The 19,060-nt window shown below is 36.1% G+C and overlaps 6 protein-coding genes and 1 long non-coding RNA gene across 8 annotated transcripts in view; 1 reads left to right on the top strand and 6 right to left on the bottom strand.

Annotated features, from left to right (window-relative positions):
• The window catches only part of LOC138122685 (uncharacterized), a 74,142-nt gene that overhangs the window by 32,662 nt on the left and 22,420 nt on the right, over positions 1–19,060 (bottom strand). The window lies entirely within an intron of this gene.
• Positions 61–1,678, bottom strand: LOC138122682 (acidic mammalian chitinase-like). The gene is made up of 6 exons (XM_069036937.1): positions 1,479–1,678; positions 1,257–1,427; positions 870–1,206; positions 505–817; positions 337–453; positions 61–285 (listed from the first exon to the last, which is right to left on the bottom strand). Exons 1-6 carry the CDS (start codon positions 1,543–1,545, stop codon positions 157–159), a joined length of 1,134 nt encoding a protein of 377 aa, XP_068893038.1. The 5' UTR covers positions 1,546–1,678; the 3' UTR covers positions 61–156.
• Positions 2,128–3,703, bottom strand: LOC138123260 (chitinase-like protein 4). Its single transcript, XM_069037880.1, has 6 exons — positions 3,502–3,703; positions 3,279–3,449; positions 2,888–3,224; positions 2,524–2,836; positions 2,358–2,474; positions 2,128–2,304 (listed from the first exon to the last, which is right to left on the bottom strand). The coding sequence occupies exons 1-6, from the start codon at positions 3,647–3,649 to the stop codon at positions 2,176–2,178; spliced, it is 1,215 nt and encodes a 404-aa protein (XP_068893981.1). The 5' UTR covers positions 3,650–3,703; the 3' UTR covers positions 2,128–2,175.
• Positions 7,312–8,861, bottom strand: LOC138123258 (acidic mammalian chitinase-like). Its single transcript, XM_069037879.1, has 6 exons — positions 8,702–8,861; positions 8,474–8,644; positions 8,080–8,416; positions 7,712–8,024; positions 7,537–7,653; positions 7,312–7,487 (listed from the first exon to the last, which is right to left on the bottom strand). Exons 1-6 carry the CDS (start codon positions 8,856–8,858, stop codon positions 7,359–7,361), a joined length of 1,224 nt encoding a protein of 407 aa, XP_068893980.1. The 5' UTR covers positions 8,859–8,861; the 3' UTR covers positions 7,312–7,358.
• LOC138123262 (acidic mammalian chitinase-like) lies at positions 9,024–10,525 on the bottom strand. Its single transcript, XM_069037882.1, has 6 exons — positions 10,390–10,525; positions 10,164–10,334; positions 9,773–10,115; positions 9,411–9,720; positions 9,247–9,363; positions 9,024–9,194 (listed from the first exon to the last, which is right to left on the bottom strand). The coding sequence occupies exons 1-6, from the start codon at positions 10,454–10,456 to the stop codon at positions 9,066–9,068; spliced, it is 1,137 nt and encodes a 378-aa protein (XP_068893983.1). The 5' UTR covers positions 10,457–10,525; the 3' UTR covers positions 9,024–9,065.
• Positions 10,967–12,577, bottom strand: LOC138123263 (acidic mammalian chitinase-like). Its single transcript, XM_069037884.1, has 6 exons — positions 12,419–12,577; positions 12,192–12,362; positions 11,760–12,102; positions 11,396–11,702; positions 11,229–11,345; positions 10,967–11,130 (listed from the first exon to the last, which is right to left on the bottom strand). The coding sequence occupies exons 1-6, from the start codon at positions 12,486–12,488 to the stop codon at positions 11,008–11,010; spliced, it is 1,131 nt and encodes a 376-aa protein (XP_068893985.1). The 5' UTR covers positions 12,489–12,577; the 3' UTR covers positions 10,967–11,007.
• LOC138123261 (acidic mammalian chitinase-like) lies at positions 13,120–14,837 on the top strand. The gene is made up of 6 exons (XM_069037881.1): positions 13,120–13,273; positions 13,325–13,495; positions 13,546–13,763; positions 13,814–13,932; positions 13,984–14,296; positions 14,350–14,837. The coding sequence occupies exons 1-6, from the start codon at positions 13,177–13,179 to the stop codon at positions 14,590–14,592; spliced, it is 1,161 nt and encodes a 386-aa protein (XP_068893982.1). The 5' UTR covers positions 13,120–13,176; the 3' UTR covers positions 14,593–14,837.

The raw sequence follows: 19,060 nt of genomic DNA, 5'->3' as shown, positions 1-19,060 counted from the left end.
ATATCTATTTAGATTATGGAGGTTGTAATTTTTTGTTTGGAGAAAAGAGAAAAACGAATGTTTTGTAACTTATTGTATTTATCAGTGAGTCAAGAGAATGTTACAATGTTGGAAAATAAAATAATTGTTATCAATTATCATCTAAGAGGTTTTACTTTATTTTTTAATTTCGTTGTTGATTGCCTTGAGTAGACCATTTTCTTCTCCACAAAATCCGTGCATATCATCGGTTTCAATCGACCAAATGAAAACTCCTGCTAGATTTTTTTCTTTGGCATATTGTACCTGATAATATCAATTAAAAGAAAACAAAATAGAAACAAGAGAAACAAATACCTTCAGTGCAACAGATTCTTCGTTATCATAACCAATCCAGAAGGAACCATCATACAAATAGGGTACTTTCATATCATCTAAAAACACAACGGTTCCATTGGGGTGAAATTCACAAACCTACAAGCAGTAATAGTTCTAAAGTTATCCTTTCACGCATTCTGATTCTACCTCATTGTAACCCAAGCTTCCTAGATTATCGGTATAAGGTCCCGGATCGCTCGGAGCCTGAGTTGGATCATTGAGACCATGATTGGATGGATTCTGCAGGATAAAAGAATGTCCATAGAACGCGACCCCCATGGCGACCTTCTGTGGGTCAGCACCTCCATCTAGCCAGTACCTAATAGCAGCATCACAATTACGATTTTCTTGTTGCCAGTCACTCTCATTGACTCCTCCATACAACGGAGAATTTTCAGAAGTGAATCCTGCGAAAATCGCGTGGAAATCGTAGGTCATCACGTTTATAAGATCTAAAACGCTGTCAAAGATTTCAGTTAACAGGACGAAGAGAAGTGATACAAAAGAATTACTTTGACATTGCAGGGATATCATAACCTCCCACTTCTCCAGGTATGGAGTTTACAGCTACTGTAAGGAGGTAGCCACCAGGTTCGAAAGCGCCTTTCAATGCTGACAGCAGCGTATTGAAACCTTCTTTGCTGTTGGGGTACTCCCAGTCAACATCAAGACCGTCAAAGTCGTAGGTTTCGAAAAACTCGATGGCACTTTGAGCCATCGCTTGCTGCTTCTGGGCATCTTGAGAAATGGAAACGAAGACGTCGGTACCAGCTGTGGCTCCACCAACACTCAGAAGTACTTTTAAATTGGGGTTGGTTTCTTTCAAAGCGCTTACGCGTTTGAATCCACCTAAAAAGAAACTTAGATTTTTTTTTCAAAAAAGGACAAATAGTACTAACCTTGATTGACATCATTTTCTTCGTCTAAGATTTGCAAGGTCCCGTCAGTGTTTAGACCGGCGAATGCGTAGTTGATGTGGGTGCATAAGCTGGGGTTGATATCTTCAGGGACAAATTTACCATTTCCTGGTCGCGTGACAGCCCAGCTTGCGTAGTAGCATATTACCTTATCTGGAAAAAGAAGTGATTGCTTGTTGGAGTAACCATATTTAAACTACTAACCAGTGGCGCCGAAAACTTGTCCAGTTATAGCTGCCAAGAGGCAGAGTGGTATTATTCTTGGAAACATTATTAGTACCTTCGAACTGACACCAGCAACTTTGGCACAAAGTTGAAGAGCTTTTATAGTACTCTATATTTAAATTTTGCGTCATGCAATGAAAACGTTGCGGTGCTTGAAGGTTTCAAGACTCGAAAACTGAACAATTTTTATCTTGATAACAACATGTTTGTTTTCTTGAGTGTTGGTATCAGATATGACTCTTTTGCTACTTTGAAAGCTATTAATCAATCAATTAATCATCCTGAGATTTTTGGAATTCTTTATCTGCTCCTACTTGACCAGATAAGACATCTAAATTGAAGTATTAGGTAAGTATTTATCTATTTTTTACAGAGGTGGTGTAAGAATAGACAAAATTGAACAAGCTTCATTGAAACCATCTTGAAGAATTAAAATATTTGTTTAATGTTATTTACTGCACATCTATTTGTTAAAATCGGTGGTTTCAAAACAACAAAGTAGTAATAATAAGTTCTTTGAAAATAAATCGAAAGTAACATTAGCTAATTTATTTTAAAATTTTATGTGCTAGTTACAAGTCTTTGTCGGTTAGGGTAACTAATAAACTCAAGAAGTAAAACAAAAAAATCTGTTCTAAATTTTTTATTAGACAACAAGTCAAAAACAGTTTTTTATTTATTTCTTCATTTCGTTATTGATTGCTTTGAGTAGACCATTTTCTTCTCCACAGAATCCATGCATATCGTCGGTTTCTATCGACCAAATGAAAACTCCCGCTAGATTTTTCTCTTTGGCATATTGTACCTAATAATATAAAATTAGAAAAAGCAAAAAGAAAGAACAAGAAAAACGAATACCTTCGCTGCAGCGGATGCTTCGTTGTCATAACCAATCCAGAATGTATCATCATACAAGTACGGTACTTTCATATCATCTAGGAACACGACAGTCCCATCGGTGTGGAGTTCACAAATCTGCAACCATCAATATTAATTAAATTCTTCTCTTGTTCTATTATTTTACCTCATTGTAACCCAAGCTGCCGAGGTTATCGGTGTATGGTCCAGGATCATTTGGAGCAACAGCTGTATCACCGAGCCCATGCTTGGATGCGTCTTGCAGTGTGTAACCATGCCCATAGAACGCAATACCGATGGTGACCTTCTGTGGGTCAGCACCTCCATCTATCCAGTATCTAATAGCTGCATCACAGTTACGATTTTCGTGTTGCCAATCGCTTTCGTTGACTCCTCCATACAACGGAGAATTTTCAAAAGTTTGACCTGTGTACTGCGCGTGAAAGTCGTATGTCATCACGTTTATAATATCTAAAACGCTGCCAAAGATTTCGATTAATTGGAGGAAAATAAGCGGGAAAGAGATTTACCTTGACATTGTGGGGATATCATAGCCTCCAACTTCTCCAGGTATGGAGTTAACAGCTACTGTGAGGAGATAGCCTCCAGGTTCGAAAGCGCTTTTCAAACCTGAGAGGAGCGCATTGAAGGTTTCTTTGCCGTAAGGGTACTCCCAGTCTACATCAAGACCGTCGAAGTTGTAAGTTTCGAAAAAGTCGATGGCATTTTGAGCCAGCACTTGTTGTTTCTCCGGATCCGAACCAATGGATGTGAATGCGTCGGTACTAGCTGTGGCTCCACCAACACTTAGAAGTACTTTCAGGTTGGGGTTGGCTTCTTTCAAAGCGCTGACACGCTTGAAACCGCCTAAAACGGAAATTAAAAATGTTTTCAAAAAAGGAAAAAAATGCATCAACTAACCTTGGTTGACATCATTCTCTTCGTCTAAAATTTGCAAGGTTCCGTTACTATTTAGACCGGCGAAGGCGTAGTTGATGTGGGTGCATAAGTTGGGGTTGATGTCTTCAGGGACAAATTTACCATTTCCTGGTCGCGTCACAGCCCAGCTTGCGTAATAGCATATTACTTTATCTAGCAAAAAACACTTATTATTTGTTACAGTAATAATGAAGTAGGTACTAACCAGAAGCGCCGAAGACTTGTTCAGTTAGAGCTCCCAACAGGCAGATGGTTATCACTCTTGGAAACATTTTCGGCACGGGTTGAGACCTGTGACTTTGGCCAAAAGTTGAAGAGTTTTTATAGTACTCTATATTCAAATCCACTGTCATGCAGTGGAAACGTTGAGGTGCTCGAATGTTTCAAAACTTGAGAATTAAACAATTTTTATCTTGATAACAAATATGTTTGTTATTTTGAGTTTGAGTGTTGGTATCAGATACATTTTTTCTTTGGTAATTTGAGAGTCATTAATCATTGGGGTAATCCTTGTTAAGTAGATATTTAGAAATCTTTATCTCTACTTACATTATCGGATACCTAATAACATTAAAAATAAAGTATATGTAGGTATCTTAATTTTACACAGAGATGGCGTTACGTAGACAAGTATGACTTTTCTTTATTATCTTTGTTAATCAATATTTAAGTTGGTACCGAAATATTATTACTTATATAAATATATTAAGTATAAGAAGAAAAAAAGATTGTTCAAATATGCGATTTTGTTATATTTGCTGGCTACAATTATTTTAACTGAATAAGAATGACTACTTTAAATATTTTTAAGTTAAGTTATATGATATTTTGTTTATTATCAAGATTTGTAAATCTCTTTGATATAACTTTGTTAAATAACACTCTATAATAATTAAACTTTTATGTTTTATTGTTGGTTTTTAATTAAATACTTTTGGTGAAATTATGAAAAACATATCCTCTTACCTTTTCAATTGCGTCTATATTATCAAAATCATGCGCCAGGTATATGGAACATAAAAAAAATAATTAAAACGACCAACATAAGAGTCTCTTCTACGTTAAGCCTTTGTTTATTTGTTCCACAAAAAAGAACTTGAAGTATTGTGATTTCTGCGTAACATAAAAGATAATGATCAAAATGGAAGAAACGATCACCTGATAAATTAATTTTAAATAAATAAAATCTATCAGATCAACAACACTTAAATTGGTAAATCTGTGAAATCAAAATTCAATAGGTTTACATCAGCATAATCTTTTTCAATTAGTTTATTTTGTAAATAGGTATGTAATACCAATAGGTAAAACCTTAGTAGCTACTCGCTGCTAAGTTAATTCTAAATCGTCTACATTTTTTTCTGGAGAAGAAAATCTGCCTTTATGCAAGCTGAGCTAAGACAAAACCTGGAAATGGTAGACTTTTACAACAAGCCATCAATACTAATTTCTGCGCTCAAGTCAATTACGCCTTCATTGCAATCAAATAATATGACAGATTACTTCTTCCTAAAGGAAGACATCAAAAAACATTCACACATTCTAAACGGTTTGAAGTTAACAAATAATGCGCTGAATGAAATCACTCAAAATCTGAAAATATTGCGGGATGCTGGTGGTACCTCGGCCTGTTCAGGAGTCTTTACTACTACTGTAGTACTACTGTACTGGAGACGCCCAGAAGCGCCAAATAATTGTCCAAAACGCCCCAAACTTACTGGAGACTCACAATTATGATGGACTAGATGTCGAAAGAGACTACCCGTCAGGTGATCCTCTTGTGACCTTCATGGACTTCCTCACCTTACATTCAAAATCCCTTCTATCCGAAAAACTATGTTATCATAAGTGCTATCCATTTTTGGGAAAGTTGGCTGCTATGACGTATCTAGCATGTTCAAATAAATGCTTGTAGCAAATTGCAACACATATTGATTAAGCAATTGATTGTAGTATCTTTGACGTTATGAACGTTTTGACTTATGATTTTCATGAGCATAAGGAGGATTTGAAATACTTAGCAAAATTACGCGTAGCAGAAGTGTGAAATTGTTCAATTTAAAATTGTCTTTTTATATATTGGTTACCATGGCCGAAAGTTTGACACTGCATTAAACGGGCTGTAAATTGTAAAGTAAGGTCCGTTGTTAAGAAAACGCATAAAACACATAGCAACTATAGCTATTTATGCACCAAGGGCGTTACAACGATGATTACGCCCGGAGAACGATGAATCCAGCTCGAGGGCTTTAGCCCGAGAGATGGATATCGTTCGATGGGCGTAATCATACGGTGACGCCGTGGTGCATACAAGATTTTATTTTTCACTATACGTGTTCTTAAAAAAAAAATGGCATCTTTGCAATTTTGAATTGATGAGGGCGTTATGAATTCATTACGCCCGCTTATTCTTATTACGCCCTGTATTATTCCCCGGTTGTTATGGACATGTTTACGTATTTCGTATCCTAGGAGTTATCATGCAAGTATACTAAAGTGAAAAATAAACATTTTTACGGCCCCCCCTCACCTTAACTGAGGTAGCATTTTTTTTTTTGTAATTAAAAAACCGAAATTTATTCTATGTATTTGTTAATGCAATTGTGCGTAAAACATTACCCTCCTTCGTCGGGCCTCAAATTTTGGCTGCGGGTGTAATCTTACACTTCCGGCCCTCTATACGTAAATAACTACATATTTTACTCGAGGTATATTAATAAATAAAAAACACATATGCGGTTTGCAATCGATAATTGATAAATTTAGGATTTGCGGAACTGAAGGGGAAACAATTGAACACATCATTTCTTCTTGCACCGTTTTGGCTCAAAGCGAATATAAGAAACATCATGATATATTCGCTAAAATTATACACATGAATTTAGCTGTTAAATTCAATTTATTAAAGAATACATAACCACATTATAGTTATACACCAGAAAGTTGTTTGGAAAATTATAATTACAAATTATATTTTGATCGATAAACAACAAAAGCAAGCATATCTTTTAGATATAGCTGTTCCAAATTCACATAATATAACACAGACATATAACACAAAGATTAATAAATATTTAGAGCTCTCCGTTGCTATGAGAAATCTTTGGTGTTTAGAAAAAAATTCGATTTTACCACTAATTTCAGCAACAGGAATAGTACCGCAATCTCTTTTTAAAAAATTAAAAATTCTGGATTTAGGTAACACATTGGTAGTTGAAATTCAAAATAGTATATTAAAAGACAAGTTTCATAAGACCAGTCTTGAAGCACGAATTCAAGATTAAAAAACGAGTGGCGTAGCCACGAGTTATTTTAAAGAATGAGTGCTTCAAGGTATTATGAAACGAGTTTTTTATACTATTTTTTGTAATTTGCCCTTTTTAAGCCGTTGTTAATCAAAAATGTTTATTTTTCTCAATTTAGGGATTTTTGTGGCGGTTGGTAATGTCTTAATTTTAAAAGTGAAAATTTGATCAAGTCTTCAAAGTCGCCTTTTGTTTTATTCAAATTCTGTCACAAAACACGAATATGGAAGATAATTTTTCATGTACGCCCACTGAAATACGTGAAATTGCCAAAAATACGGTCGCGAATTTGTTGCCTGATAAATCCTGATAAATAATTCTTTGCACATTTTGTAATTTAAACTGACACGCATGACGGATCAAGCTATACCAACCTAAAAATTTTCGTAAAATGTTCCGTGAAATAATGGCTATAAGGACATCCCAGATGATGACGTAGCGTTCGTTAATATGTCTATTAGAGAATCAAAATGGAGGCAAATTACAAAAAGGTATATTATTATACTCATCTCACATCGTAAGGAAGTTCCTTAACATTGACACAGAACATAATAAAACATAACAAATTCAAAATGTGGAGGCGAGACGCCGGTAATTATGTTGATTAGCACTGCACTATTATTTGATAGTAATATCCGTAATAGTGTATATACTCCGGCAAAATTGCCGTGCCGCCGGGTGGTGAAAGTTTCAGAATAAACAAAAAAAAATTAAATCAAAATTTTATTTGTGGATAATTGGTAATACTAGATTTTCTTTAATTTTTTATTTCCTTGTTAATGGTTTTCAGAAGAGCATTCTTCTCACCACAAAACTCATGCATGTCGTCTGTTTCTATGGACCAAATAAACACACCAGCTAGATTCTTTTCCTTGGCATATTGCACCTGAAACAGATAATTTATCATTTGACAAATATTTTACTTTATTAAGTACCTTGGCGGTGACTGATTCCTCATTGTCGTAACCAATCCAAAAGTCGCCTTCATACAGATAGGGTACTTTCATATCGTCCATGAAAACAACGGTTCCATTAGAATGAAACTCGCAAATCTGAAAAAGTGATCATTGTTATACCACATATTTCTTCTCCGAAGTCTTTTAGATTTACCTCGTTATACCCTAGACTTCCCAGATTAACAGTATACGGACCAGGTTCTCCAGGACCGACAGTTTGATCATTAAGTCCATGTTTATTTGGGTCGGAAAGAATGAAAGAATGTCCGTAGAAAGCGATCCCAATTGCTACTTTCTCGGCTTCTGCACCTCCATCTAACCAGTACCTAATGGCAGCATCAGCGTTGCGATTTTCTCTCTGCCAGTCACTCTCATTGTCTCCTCCATACAAAGGCGAATTTTCTGCAGTGAATCCACCCCACATGGCATGGAAGTCGTACGTCATAACGTTGATGAGATCCAAAACTCTAAAAAGAAACAGTTAACTTTATTCGTAGTACCGAATTAGCTAAATCAACTCACTTTGTCATTTCTGGAATGTCATAACCTCCAACTTCGCCTGGAATCGAGTTCACGGCAACTGTGAGCAAGTACCCTTTCGGTTCGAAAGCTGCCTTCAGTCCGGAGAGGAGTTTGTTGAATGTTGCCTTGTCTTGTGGGTACTCCCAATCAACATCCAAACCGTCATAACCGTACGTTTCAAAGAACTCGATCGCACTTTGAGCCATCGCGTCTAGTTTTGCTGGGTCGTTTCCAGCCGATTCAAAGGCGCCAGCACCAGCTGTGGCACCGCCGACACTTAGTAGTACCTTCAGATTTGGATTTATTTCTTTCAAAGCGCTGACTCTTTTGAGACCTCCTATAATACCACAAAACTGTGACCTTTTAGTAGTATGTATTAAACACAATAGTCTACCTTGATTGATATCATTTTCTTCATCTAGAACCGCAAGGGTACAATCATCGTTTAGACCAACAAATGCATAGTTGACGTGAGTGCACAAGTTCGCATCGATGTCTTCGGGTACGAATTTACCATTTCCCTCTCTAGTGGCGCCCCAACTTGCGTAGTAGCATATTACTTTGTCTGAAAATAAAAATAGTGCAGGTGTTGTAAACAGAGAGAAAGGCAATAGGTACCAACCAGTAGCAGCAAAAGATTTTCCTGCAAAGAATGCAAGAACCAAGATTATCACTTTGAAGATCATTTTGCCGGTTTGTAACTGAAAACTTGACGAACCGGTATATATTTTATCTGGATTCGTAGTCAAGATATCGCGAAGTGAAGCCTTGAAGCACATCAATGATAAGAATGCTGTTTATGAATTTAAGATGCTACCGATAACAGCTACTCCAGAGTATTGTTTGTGCGTGATAGAGCACAAGAGAAATTGTGGTAGTAGACACTTGAAAAGATAAAGTTAAATTTGGACTAATTTATGTTACAAAAATAAAATAAGGACACCTACAAGTAAAATTTTATTCATGACTCTGTTATTACACCAGTTTTACTTTTTTATTTTGTTGTAAATGCTTTTTAGAAGCCCGTTCTTCTCGCCACAGAACCCGTGCATGTCATCTGTTTCAATGGACCAAATGAAAACTCCAGCCAAATTTTTCTCTTGCGCGTACCTCACCTAAAACCAAATGTTAAATTTTGGGACATTTTCAAATGAAAAAAGTCTTTACCTTGTAGCCTATAGACTCTTCATTGTCATAACCAATCCAAAAGTTGTCATCATACAGATATGGTACTTTCATATCTTCAAGAAAGACGACAGTACCGTTGGGATGAAATTCACACACCTTTAAAAAAGTCTCAACAACCAGACCAACAAAATTGTCTTTTTTACCTCGTTGTAGCCCAAACTACCTTGATTGTCTGTGTACTCCCCTGGCTCTCCTGGTCCAGCCGTGGGAGCATCGAGACCATTGTTGCTGGGATTTGACAGGATGTAAGTGTGTCCGTAGAAAGCTATTCCGATTGTGACTTTCTGGGGATCTGCGCCACCATCTAACCAGTACCTAATAGCAGCATCAGCGTTACGGTTCTCTTTGGTCCAAGAACTTTCGTTAACTCCTCCGTACAAAGGGGAGTTCTCAGCGGTAGGTCCCCAACCCGCGTGGAAATCGTAAGTCATTACATTGATCACGTCTAAAACTCTAAAACATTTGGTTTAATTTTGAAAAGTACCCATGACGCTGGCAGAAGTACTTAGACATTGCTGCGATGTCGTAACCTCCAACTTCTCCCGGAATGGAGTTTACTGCAACGGTAACTAGATAGCCTTTAGGCTCAAACGCGGTTTTCAAAGCTGACAGGAGCTCCACATAAGTCTCGATATCACCACCTCCTGGGTACTCCCAGTCGACATCGAGTCCATCAAAGCCGTACGTTTCAAAGAATTCGATTGCGCTCTTAGCCATTGCATCGCGTTTTTCTGGACTCGAAGCTACCGTCGAGAAGACGCCAGTGTCTGCAGCAGCTCCACCGATACTTAGCAGTACTTTCAAATCTGGGTTAACTTCTTTCAAAGCACTGACTCGCTTCAGCCCACCTAGAATTTTTAAACTTAGAAACTACGAGGTTCTAAGACCAATTTTACCTTGATTTATGTCATTTTCTTCATCCAGAACTTGCAGACTTCCATCATCATTCAGTCCTAAGAAAGCGTAATTGACGTGTGTGCATAGATTGGGATCGATATCTTCTGGTACAAATTTTCCATTTCCGGGTCTGGTAACTGCCCAACTTGCGTAGTAACAAATTACTTTGTCTAAAAAGAATATTTTAAAAGTTAGGGAAGGAGTAATTAAACACAGATTGACAACCAGTGGCAGCAGAAGCCTGCTGCAGTAAAACTGCAAAGCCAAGAAAAAGTATTACTTTGTGGTTCATTTTTTGTGATTTAAAAACACAATAGATGAAAAAGTGATCTACAACCTTTTATAGGTATTAATTTACTCTCTCATTAAAGATATCAGTGCTATCGGGAATTATTGTAAACAATTACAGATATTAATGTAAGCACAATCGTCAGACTGAGCTGTTATTTGTCTTTTGTTAAATTTCTCATGAGGATGAAATGTGATCAGAGTAAAATGAACTGAAGCGGAAAAAAAAATAAAACAGAAAAATAAAAATACACCGATTACAATAGAAATTTAATAAAGGGGAAAATGAAAAATAAAGAAATCTGAAAAAACGTGTCAAGAGAAAATTAAAAAGAATGTGAATAAAAGAGAAGTGGTAAGAAAATTAAAAAGAACGCGAGTTACGTTGGTTATTTAACATCTTGCCAAAAATATTGAATAAGGAAGGTACTACAGAGTACAGCAAAATAAAAAAAAAGAAGAAAGAGAACCAGGGAGGAATGAAAACAGGGAAAAGGTAAATTAACAGTAGAAATACTCGTAATTATGATTTATTTGATGTTTGTTAATACACTTTTACAGTGCTTTATTTATTGCTTTTAACAAACCGTTTTCTTCACCGCAGAATCCTTTCATGTCATCAGTGTCTATGGACCAAATAAACACGCCTGCTAGATTCTTCTCTTTAGCATATTTCACCTACAAAGAATTAGAATTATTTTTTATCTATAAAACATTTAAAAAAATCAAAAAAGTAAAATGTACTTTCTTAATCGGCAAAACTTCATTGTTTTTACCTTCTCCGCAACAGATTCTTCATTGTCGTAGCCAATCCAAAAAGTGTCATCGTATAAGTAAGGTACCTTCATATCGTCCAGGAATACAACAGTACCATCTGGATGAAATTCACAAACCTTCAACACACTCGTGGAGATAAGTGTAAACAAATAGAAATTCTTTATACCTCATTGTAGCCCAAACTGAAGGTGTTGTTGGTATATGGTCCCGGGTCTCCAGGTCCACCAGCAGGAGCGTCCAGCCCATGGTTGTCTGGACTGATTTTATAAGTGTGTCCGTAGAAAGCAATCCCAATGGCAATTTTTTGGGGGTCGCCGCCTCCATCCAACCAATATCTGATGGCAGCATCGGCATTACGGTTGTCTCTGTTCCACTGACTTTCATTGTCTCCTCCATACAACGGAGAATTTTCAGCAGTGGGACCCCACATGGCGTGGAAATCGTAGGTCATAACGTTGATCACATCCAAAATACTAAGAAAACAAACAATGTGACTACACAAAGAGAAAAGAATAAAACGTGTTGCTTACTCAGACATTGCTGGGATATCGTAACCTCCAACTTCTCCAGGAATGGAGTTCACAGCGACTGTAAGAAGATATCCTTTCGGTTCAAAAGCTGTCTTCAAAGTAGTCAGAAGATCGATGTAGGTTTTCATGTCACCACCTCGAGGGTACTCCCAGTCCACATCCAGACCGTCGTAGTTGTACGTTTCGCAAAATTCTATGGCGCTTTGGGCCATGGCTTGACTCAGTTCAGCACTTGCTGCTATTCTGGTAAAGACTCCAGTGTCAGCTGATGCTCCTCCAATACTGAACAACACTTTCAAGTTTGGATTTACTTCTTTTAGGGCGCTCACCCTCTTCAAACCTTCTGCATGAGACCCATTATTTAAAAAGTTGTCAAAAACGAAGAAAAACTATCGAGAATCGAGAATAAAGAAAACTTTTTTCGGAACTTACCTTGATTTATGTCATTTTCTTCGTCCAAAATTTGCAAGCTTCCGTCGTTGTTAAGACCCAAGAACGCATAGTTGACGTGGGTGCACAGATTTGGATTGATGTCTTCGGCTACGAATTGGCCGTTTTCTGGCCTCATGGCAGCCCAGCTGGCATAGTAGCAAATTACTTTATCTACAAAAAAATTCAAACACAATAAAGGAAATATTGTGCAACAAGCAGGTACTTACCGGTTGCTGTTAAAGATTGCACTATAAGAAGTGCAAAAACTGACAAGAGTAGTACTACTCTGGACATCATTTTTTTCAGTGTTTAAGAAACACATAAATTCTGGAGTTGTTTAATTGCTTTTATATCTATCGACTCCAAAATCACTTATTATCGTCAAAATTATCAAAAATCAAACTCTTGATTCGTTTTAAATTAATTTTATTCAGTTGAAGATAAACAGTTGTTTTGCTTCACTGTTTTATAGATAATCGACAAATTTTTTTGCTATCTTACGCAATTTATCTGTGTAGTACTACTTGTAGATTCTCGTACAAAGTCTATATTTTTGTCGACTGTTAAAAATATTTGTTTGCCATACAAAAACTAAGTTCGTCGCAATTTAATTTTGTTGTGTTTATTATAAATATGTAAAAACCCTTAGATAAAATATGACAATGTGCAAGTGTTTAAACACTGTCCTGAATCAGATACTTCTTCTTTCCTCAATTTCAAAGCAGTAGAAGAAATGAAAACATTGAGGAAAGTTTGTTGTCACGTAGTCAACAGATAACTTTAGTAGAGTGTTTTTGTAGTGTCATTGGTACCTACAAAGTACTTACTTGCTGATAATTTTCCAAAAGCGGATATGAATTATTAAATTCAGTAGTTCTATAAAAAGAAAAATCTGAAAACTCCATGTCATCCTGACTTGCTTTGTTGGGTTCAAAAATGCGATTGTTTAGATAATTTCAGACAAGATACTATATAAACAAAAAATATGACTGTTGACACTGACTCGTTCCCAGTCAAAATAACAATGAGAACTCTTGCTACGTTTGTACTAATCTCTGCCGCATTGACTGCAGCATCTGCAGGTAAGTCTACTCAAGCCACCAAACTCTTCTAAATCTGAACTGAAACTCTAGCAAAAATTGTGTGCTACTACTCCTCCTGGGCTATCTACTACGAAGGTGATGGAGCAGTCCAACCCGAAGACCTAGACGCCAACATGTGTACCCACATCAACTACGCATTCGTTTCTATCAACAGCGATGGGAGTTTGTCTGCTGAAGATGAATACGCCGACATCGACCAAGGTAAAGTCAACTCTTCTATCACTGTTAGATCTATTGGAATTGTTCCATAGGTGGATACAAGCGTGTTGTCGCTTTGAAAGAGAAAAACTCAAATCTGAAGGTGCTCCTCAGTATCGGGGGAGCGGACGCTCCATCCCAGACCTTCTCCCAAATTGCTGGTGATGCTGGTAAAAGAGCAGCCATGGTGGGGAGTGCTCGCTGGTTCATGGAGACTTACGGTTTCGACGGTGTAGATCTTGACTGGGAAATTCCAGGATCCGGAGATAGAGTATTTAAACCTAGACTAAACAAACTTCTTCTACCAACTGTCAATTTTAGGCCAATTTCATCTCTCTTTTGAAAGATTTCAAAGATGATTTCAGTCGGGATGGATGGGAGGTCAGTGCTGCTGTTGGTGCTGATGTCAGTGATGGTTACGACGTTGGGCAAATGTCTCAGTAAGTCTACTTAGGTACTTTAAGTGAAACAACGTCTTACAAGTGTTTTAGAATTTTGGATCACATTAACATTATGACATACGACATGTATGGTCCTTGGAGCGAGTACACTGGTCAGAACTCGCCTCTGTGGGCTTCTTCTGTGGAGAGCGAGTGGGAAAAAGATAATCTCAATATGGATGCTGCGATTAGGCAATGGAGGGATGCTGGAGCAAGTGCTGGAAAGCTCATTGCAGGAATCGCCTTCTACGGACACAGCTTCACTCTCAAAGATTCAAATAATAATGGACTACACGCACCCATCAAAGGCGCGGGAAAAGGAGGGCCCATCATTGGAGAGGAAGGAAGTTGGAGCTATTTGGAGGTAATTTGTAGAACACATTTGAAAAAAGATTTAAAAGCAAAGAATGTTGGTAGTTTTGCGAGAACAGGGATTCCTGGAGTTGCGCGTGGGATGCTGAGCAAAAGATGCCGATTTGTGTTAGTGGAGACCAATGGCTGGGTATAGATGATGAAGGATCAATCCGTAACAAAGTGGCCTACATTAATTCCAATGGGTTGGGCGGAGCCATGATTTGGTCCATCGATCAAGACGATGTTCATGGACGTTGTGGGGATGCCAAACCTTTGTTGCATGCCATCAAAGACAACATAAACTAGCGATATATTTTGCACAGTTTTTACAATTAGATTTTGTCCAATTTATCAGATTCAGTAGACAAAGAGAACTTTGATGATTGTCGCTGTAAGTAATATCACTAATAGTATGTTATGATTAAAAATTAAATTAGAATGTATTTGAAAAACAAATGCAAATATGACACATGCACCACACTTAGATAAGATATGAAACCTTTTTAAACTGTTTAACTTGCTACACTGATTGAATTATTGTTTTTTGCTAAGTGATCTTTATTTATTTATTTATTTATTTTTTTAATTGCCATTCCCGTTTTTAGCCTTACGGCTTTTTACGGTACCTTTCGGTCGGCCGTTTTTTCCATTCCAATTTCCTTTGCCTTCTCAGGTGATGCGACCGGCCACCCACGCCCATTCCACCTCACATTCACAGACATACACAACAACATTTATACACCCATGGGCGCCTTTTCTCGACGGGACTCGAACCCGTGCTGACCTCGCGGTGGTGGCCGAAAGAGTGTTGATTCTTCCTTGAACCACCCTACCGTCAGCCCCGAGGAGACATACACACACATCCATGGCCCGGCGGAGGTTCCTTCCTTTGAAAAAATCCTCCTCCTTCGGTGGGATTCGAACCCACTAGCATCGGGACCGCGACTTCGGAGTACTTTCTCCGACAGCCATGCGGCCACCGAGCCACCTTAAGTGATCTTTATTTAAAAATGCTTTAAAATACTGCGAATAAATGAATCTACTTCACAGAACTTCTTTCTATTTAAATCTATTAAGATTGATAACATTACAAAAGTTTTCAATGGTTTCCAATGTTTCTAGCAAAAAAAAAATCCAAGCACACTGCTTTTAATACTAAAAACTATACATTATTATTGTCTTATTTTCCTTCAAATTGATTTTGAAATTAAATTGTTGTCTCAAATAACATTACAATCGCAAATGTTTTTAGATACGAAGCAATACTCTCGTGTATTACTGTTTGCATTCTTGGTGATTTTAGATATTAATCTACTTAAATAAAATTTACAAAGAAAACATAAATTTTTTCTATAATTGATTCAAAAAATTGAAATTCACGCATAGTTATCTGTGCATGAAGTGGGTCATTTTCTTACGTGTCTTTTTTTTACATTGTTAGTAAGATCGAAACCATACAAAACAGTGTGTGAAATGCAATTTCACGCATACGACTATTTCTGTTTTTCATTTCACGCACTGTTTTTTATTAGTTACCTAGCAACATGGTCACTGCATTGAAACTTCAGAGTTCCTTCAAAAATTTGAATTTTTAATTTCAATTTTTTGAATCAATTATAGAAAAAATATTGTTTATATTTCGTGCGCGAAGATGTTTTTGTGCATTCAAAGGCTTATACTGCCTCGACCTTCGTCTCGGCGTAAAAGACCTTTTCATGCACAAAAAACACTCTCTTCGCGCACTTAATATAAAAATAACTATTAATTTATTTGGGTCGAAATTGAGATTTAATCAAGTAAAAAAATAAATTTCGGTTTTCTACGTTATACGATTAAATTATTGTAATAGTCTTTAAGGATAAATTGAGAGTAATAAAGCATTAAAATGCAAAAAACAAATTAATATTTTTGATGTTACATGTTCGTTCTAACAATTAAATGAGAAAATTAATTCATGATTCCAAAAATAAACCTTCATGTTTCTTTCACAATAGGTAACGAGAAATATAAAGTTAGGTAATATGGCTGTTATTGAACCTTTTTTTTTTATTAAGTAGGTAAAGTTTGTCCAGCGAGAGATTGGTTGACATAAAAACCACTAAATTCTACGTAGAGAAAGTAGTACCTAGCGCACGTAAAATTTGAAATTTATCCTTCAAGCAGTAACATTTTTGCCCTGAAATTATGCTCTAATTAATGTATTCTAGTGCATTTTGTAGTGTTGGGTTAATTTAATACTATTTAAAATCTCCCAATCTCTCGCTGGACAAAGTATACCTAATTTCAAGAAACACAATTCTAACGTAGGTACAAATCATTTGAGGCAACTTGGTAGAATTGTTTTCAGTTGGTCATCCTGTGTTCTTGTATTTACTATCAATGACATTATCAACTAAAAGCAGTTAAAGTTTCCTTTTAAACATTACCTATTTATAGTTAATAACAAGCGTTGATTGGTTTTTATTTTATATTTTACTTATTGTAGAGAAAAAAATAAAGCTGTAAAATACGAGTATATTTATAGCAGTATATTTGTACAATCATATTATGTATTATAGGTATTATACTTGAATTTATTGTGTCAAGGATAACTCGCCTCGTTGCCACTGTCATAATATTTTAATTTTAAAGATTAGTCCAGCGTTTCTCAACCTTTTAATCTTTGCGACCCAATTTTCAATCACAATTCTGATCAAGAATCTTGTCTGCACTTTGTAAAGACATGGCTGCAGTACATTCAGCATCACTGTTTTACTGCAAGGCAAGATGGTTTTCACGTGGGATATTTTTGCAATGTGTTTATGAATTAAAAGATGAAATCGCCATTTTTCTAGAAAAGAAAAGCGAACTGGAAGCCGCAAAGTTGCGAAATGATTTATGTATTTGTGATGAAATTGAGTTACTTGGTCGACATTTATTCGAGAAATTAAATACCTTGAATCTTCAACTCCAAGGACCAAATATACATACGTTGGATACCAGTAATAAAGTTAATGCTTTTTGTAGAAAATTGGAATTGTGGAGGAGAAATTTAAAGCATAAAACCTAGAAATGTTTGCAAATGTGGATGAATATCTTAAAAGGCTGAAGAACAATATATGAATATTGTTTGTGTAACCATTGGAAATTACTTAGCCATACTGGCAAAGAATTTTAAAACGTATTTTCTTGCTGACGACAACTTACGAGTGGGTTAGGTACCCATTTCAAAATGCTCCCGAAGATCTCCCAACTGCCGAAAAAGAAATATCTTCACACACTTCATGGCAAGTGGCGAAATGAAAGACAATTTAGTAATAAATTACCTATTGAATTTTGGGCAGGGGTGGTGATGAGTTTTCTGGCGAATCGGATTTTCTGTGGCGACTGCTTTAAAGATTTCAGCTAAATATAGAAAAAGAACTCAGAGTGTCAATTTCTAATATTAAACCTTCTTTTGAAAAACTTCGCTTTGCAAGACAGGCCCAAGGGAGTCACTAGTAAATTATTAAACTTGATTTAAATTTAGTATTGATATAGATATTTTCTCATTTATATTTTCTAATTTTTCGATACGCTCCCCCCCCCCCCCCCCTTTATTGTTATTACGGCCCTCTAGGGGGGCGCGCCCTACAGTTTGTGAATCGCTGGATTAGTCGGTAAACAAATACTCCTTCAAAGAACGTATAATAAGTATTTTTTTTAGTGTTATACTGTTTTTAAATGCTATACATATTATTTTTTATCTTAGTACATCAGTTAGATCAGTTAGACAAATTGTTTATTTGCTTACAACAAATTTATTATTTGATAAGCGAAGACGTGTTGCTGTTGGGTTACTACTTTAACGCCAAAAAAAGAGTTGTTCTAATTTTAATTCTAATTTTATTTATAATATTTTTAGTTGTTCAATAAACTGTTCAATTCTCTCTAATCTGTTTAATTATAAAAACAGTTTAATTATGTTTTCATAAGTCCACTAGTGTTTTATAGACCTCATAATATTTTCAAAATGAGCATTATTATTATAATTATAATAAACAGGTGTTGGATAAAAAAATTCATTTTAAGATCGTTAGGTTGTTTCATGATCGGATATAAAAATAAAATATTTCTATCGAATTTCATCTGATAAATGGCAAAAGTGGATTTTTTTAAGCAGAAGTACCGTGTGACGTAGTTATAATAGGATTCCGTTCAAAGTGTAAGAGATTAAATAATCAGAAATGTCATACTAGTACCTATCTGTGAAAATTAAGAGATACATATCGAATGATGGATTGCTAAAACACTCGTATCCTTAATTAAAAATTTTAATAAACGATCCAGGTTCCACATATTTTCTGTCCTCATCACTTATAATTTTATTATACATAGTTATTTGTATGTACAACTAGTTATGACAGTCATACTTTTTTTCACGAATTTGCAGATTGATTAATGAGGGCGTAGCCCGAGTTAATCATGCAAAGAAATGAAAAAAGGGGCTTTCATAACGTGTTGTACACATTATTTTTTTGCATATCGTAAGTTCAGAAATTTGGTCCAAAAGAATTTATGAAAAATTACAAAAAAAAAAAAATAGGTATGCTTTGACAATCATCTCCAAGGAAATGGAATAAAATGATGCAAAAAAGTACAACTTTCACTACGATTTTGCGTGTAAAAAGTGCCATTTTCATTACGATATGCAAAAAATTAATATAATTTATCAATTCCTTTAAAATGTATGGTATTTAAGGTTACTAGCATGGCTCGCCAGTCACCTTCTGGAGCCAGTAAAACGTGTGCGTGG

The sequence above is a fragment of the Tenebrio molitor genome, chromosome 2, assembly GCF_963966145.1.
Source record: "Tenebrio molitor chromosome 2, icTenMoli1.1, whole genome shotgun sequence".
NCBI classification, from domain to species: domain Eukaryota; kingdom Metazoa; phylum Arthropoda; class Insecta; order Coleoptera; family Tenebrionidae; genus Tenebrio; species Tenebrio molitor.
Note: the sequence above shows the minus strand (reverse complement) of the source record. Positions and strands in the feature narration are given on the sequence as shown.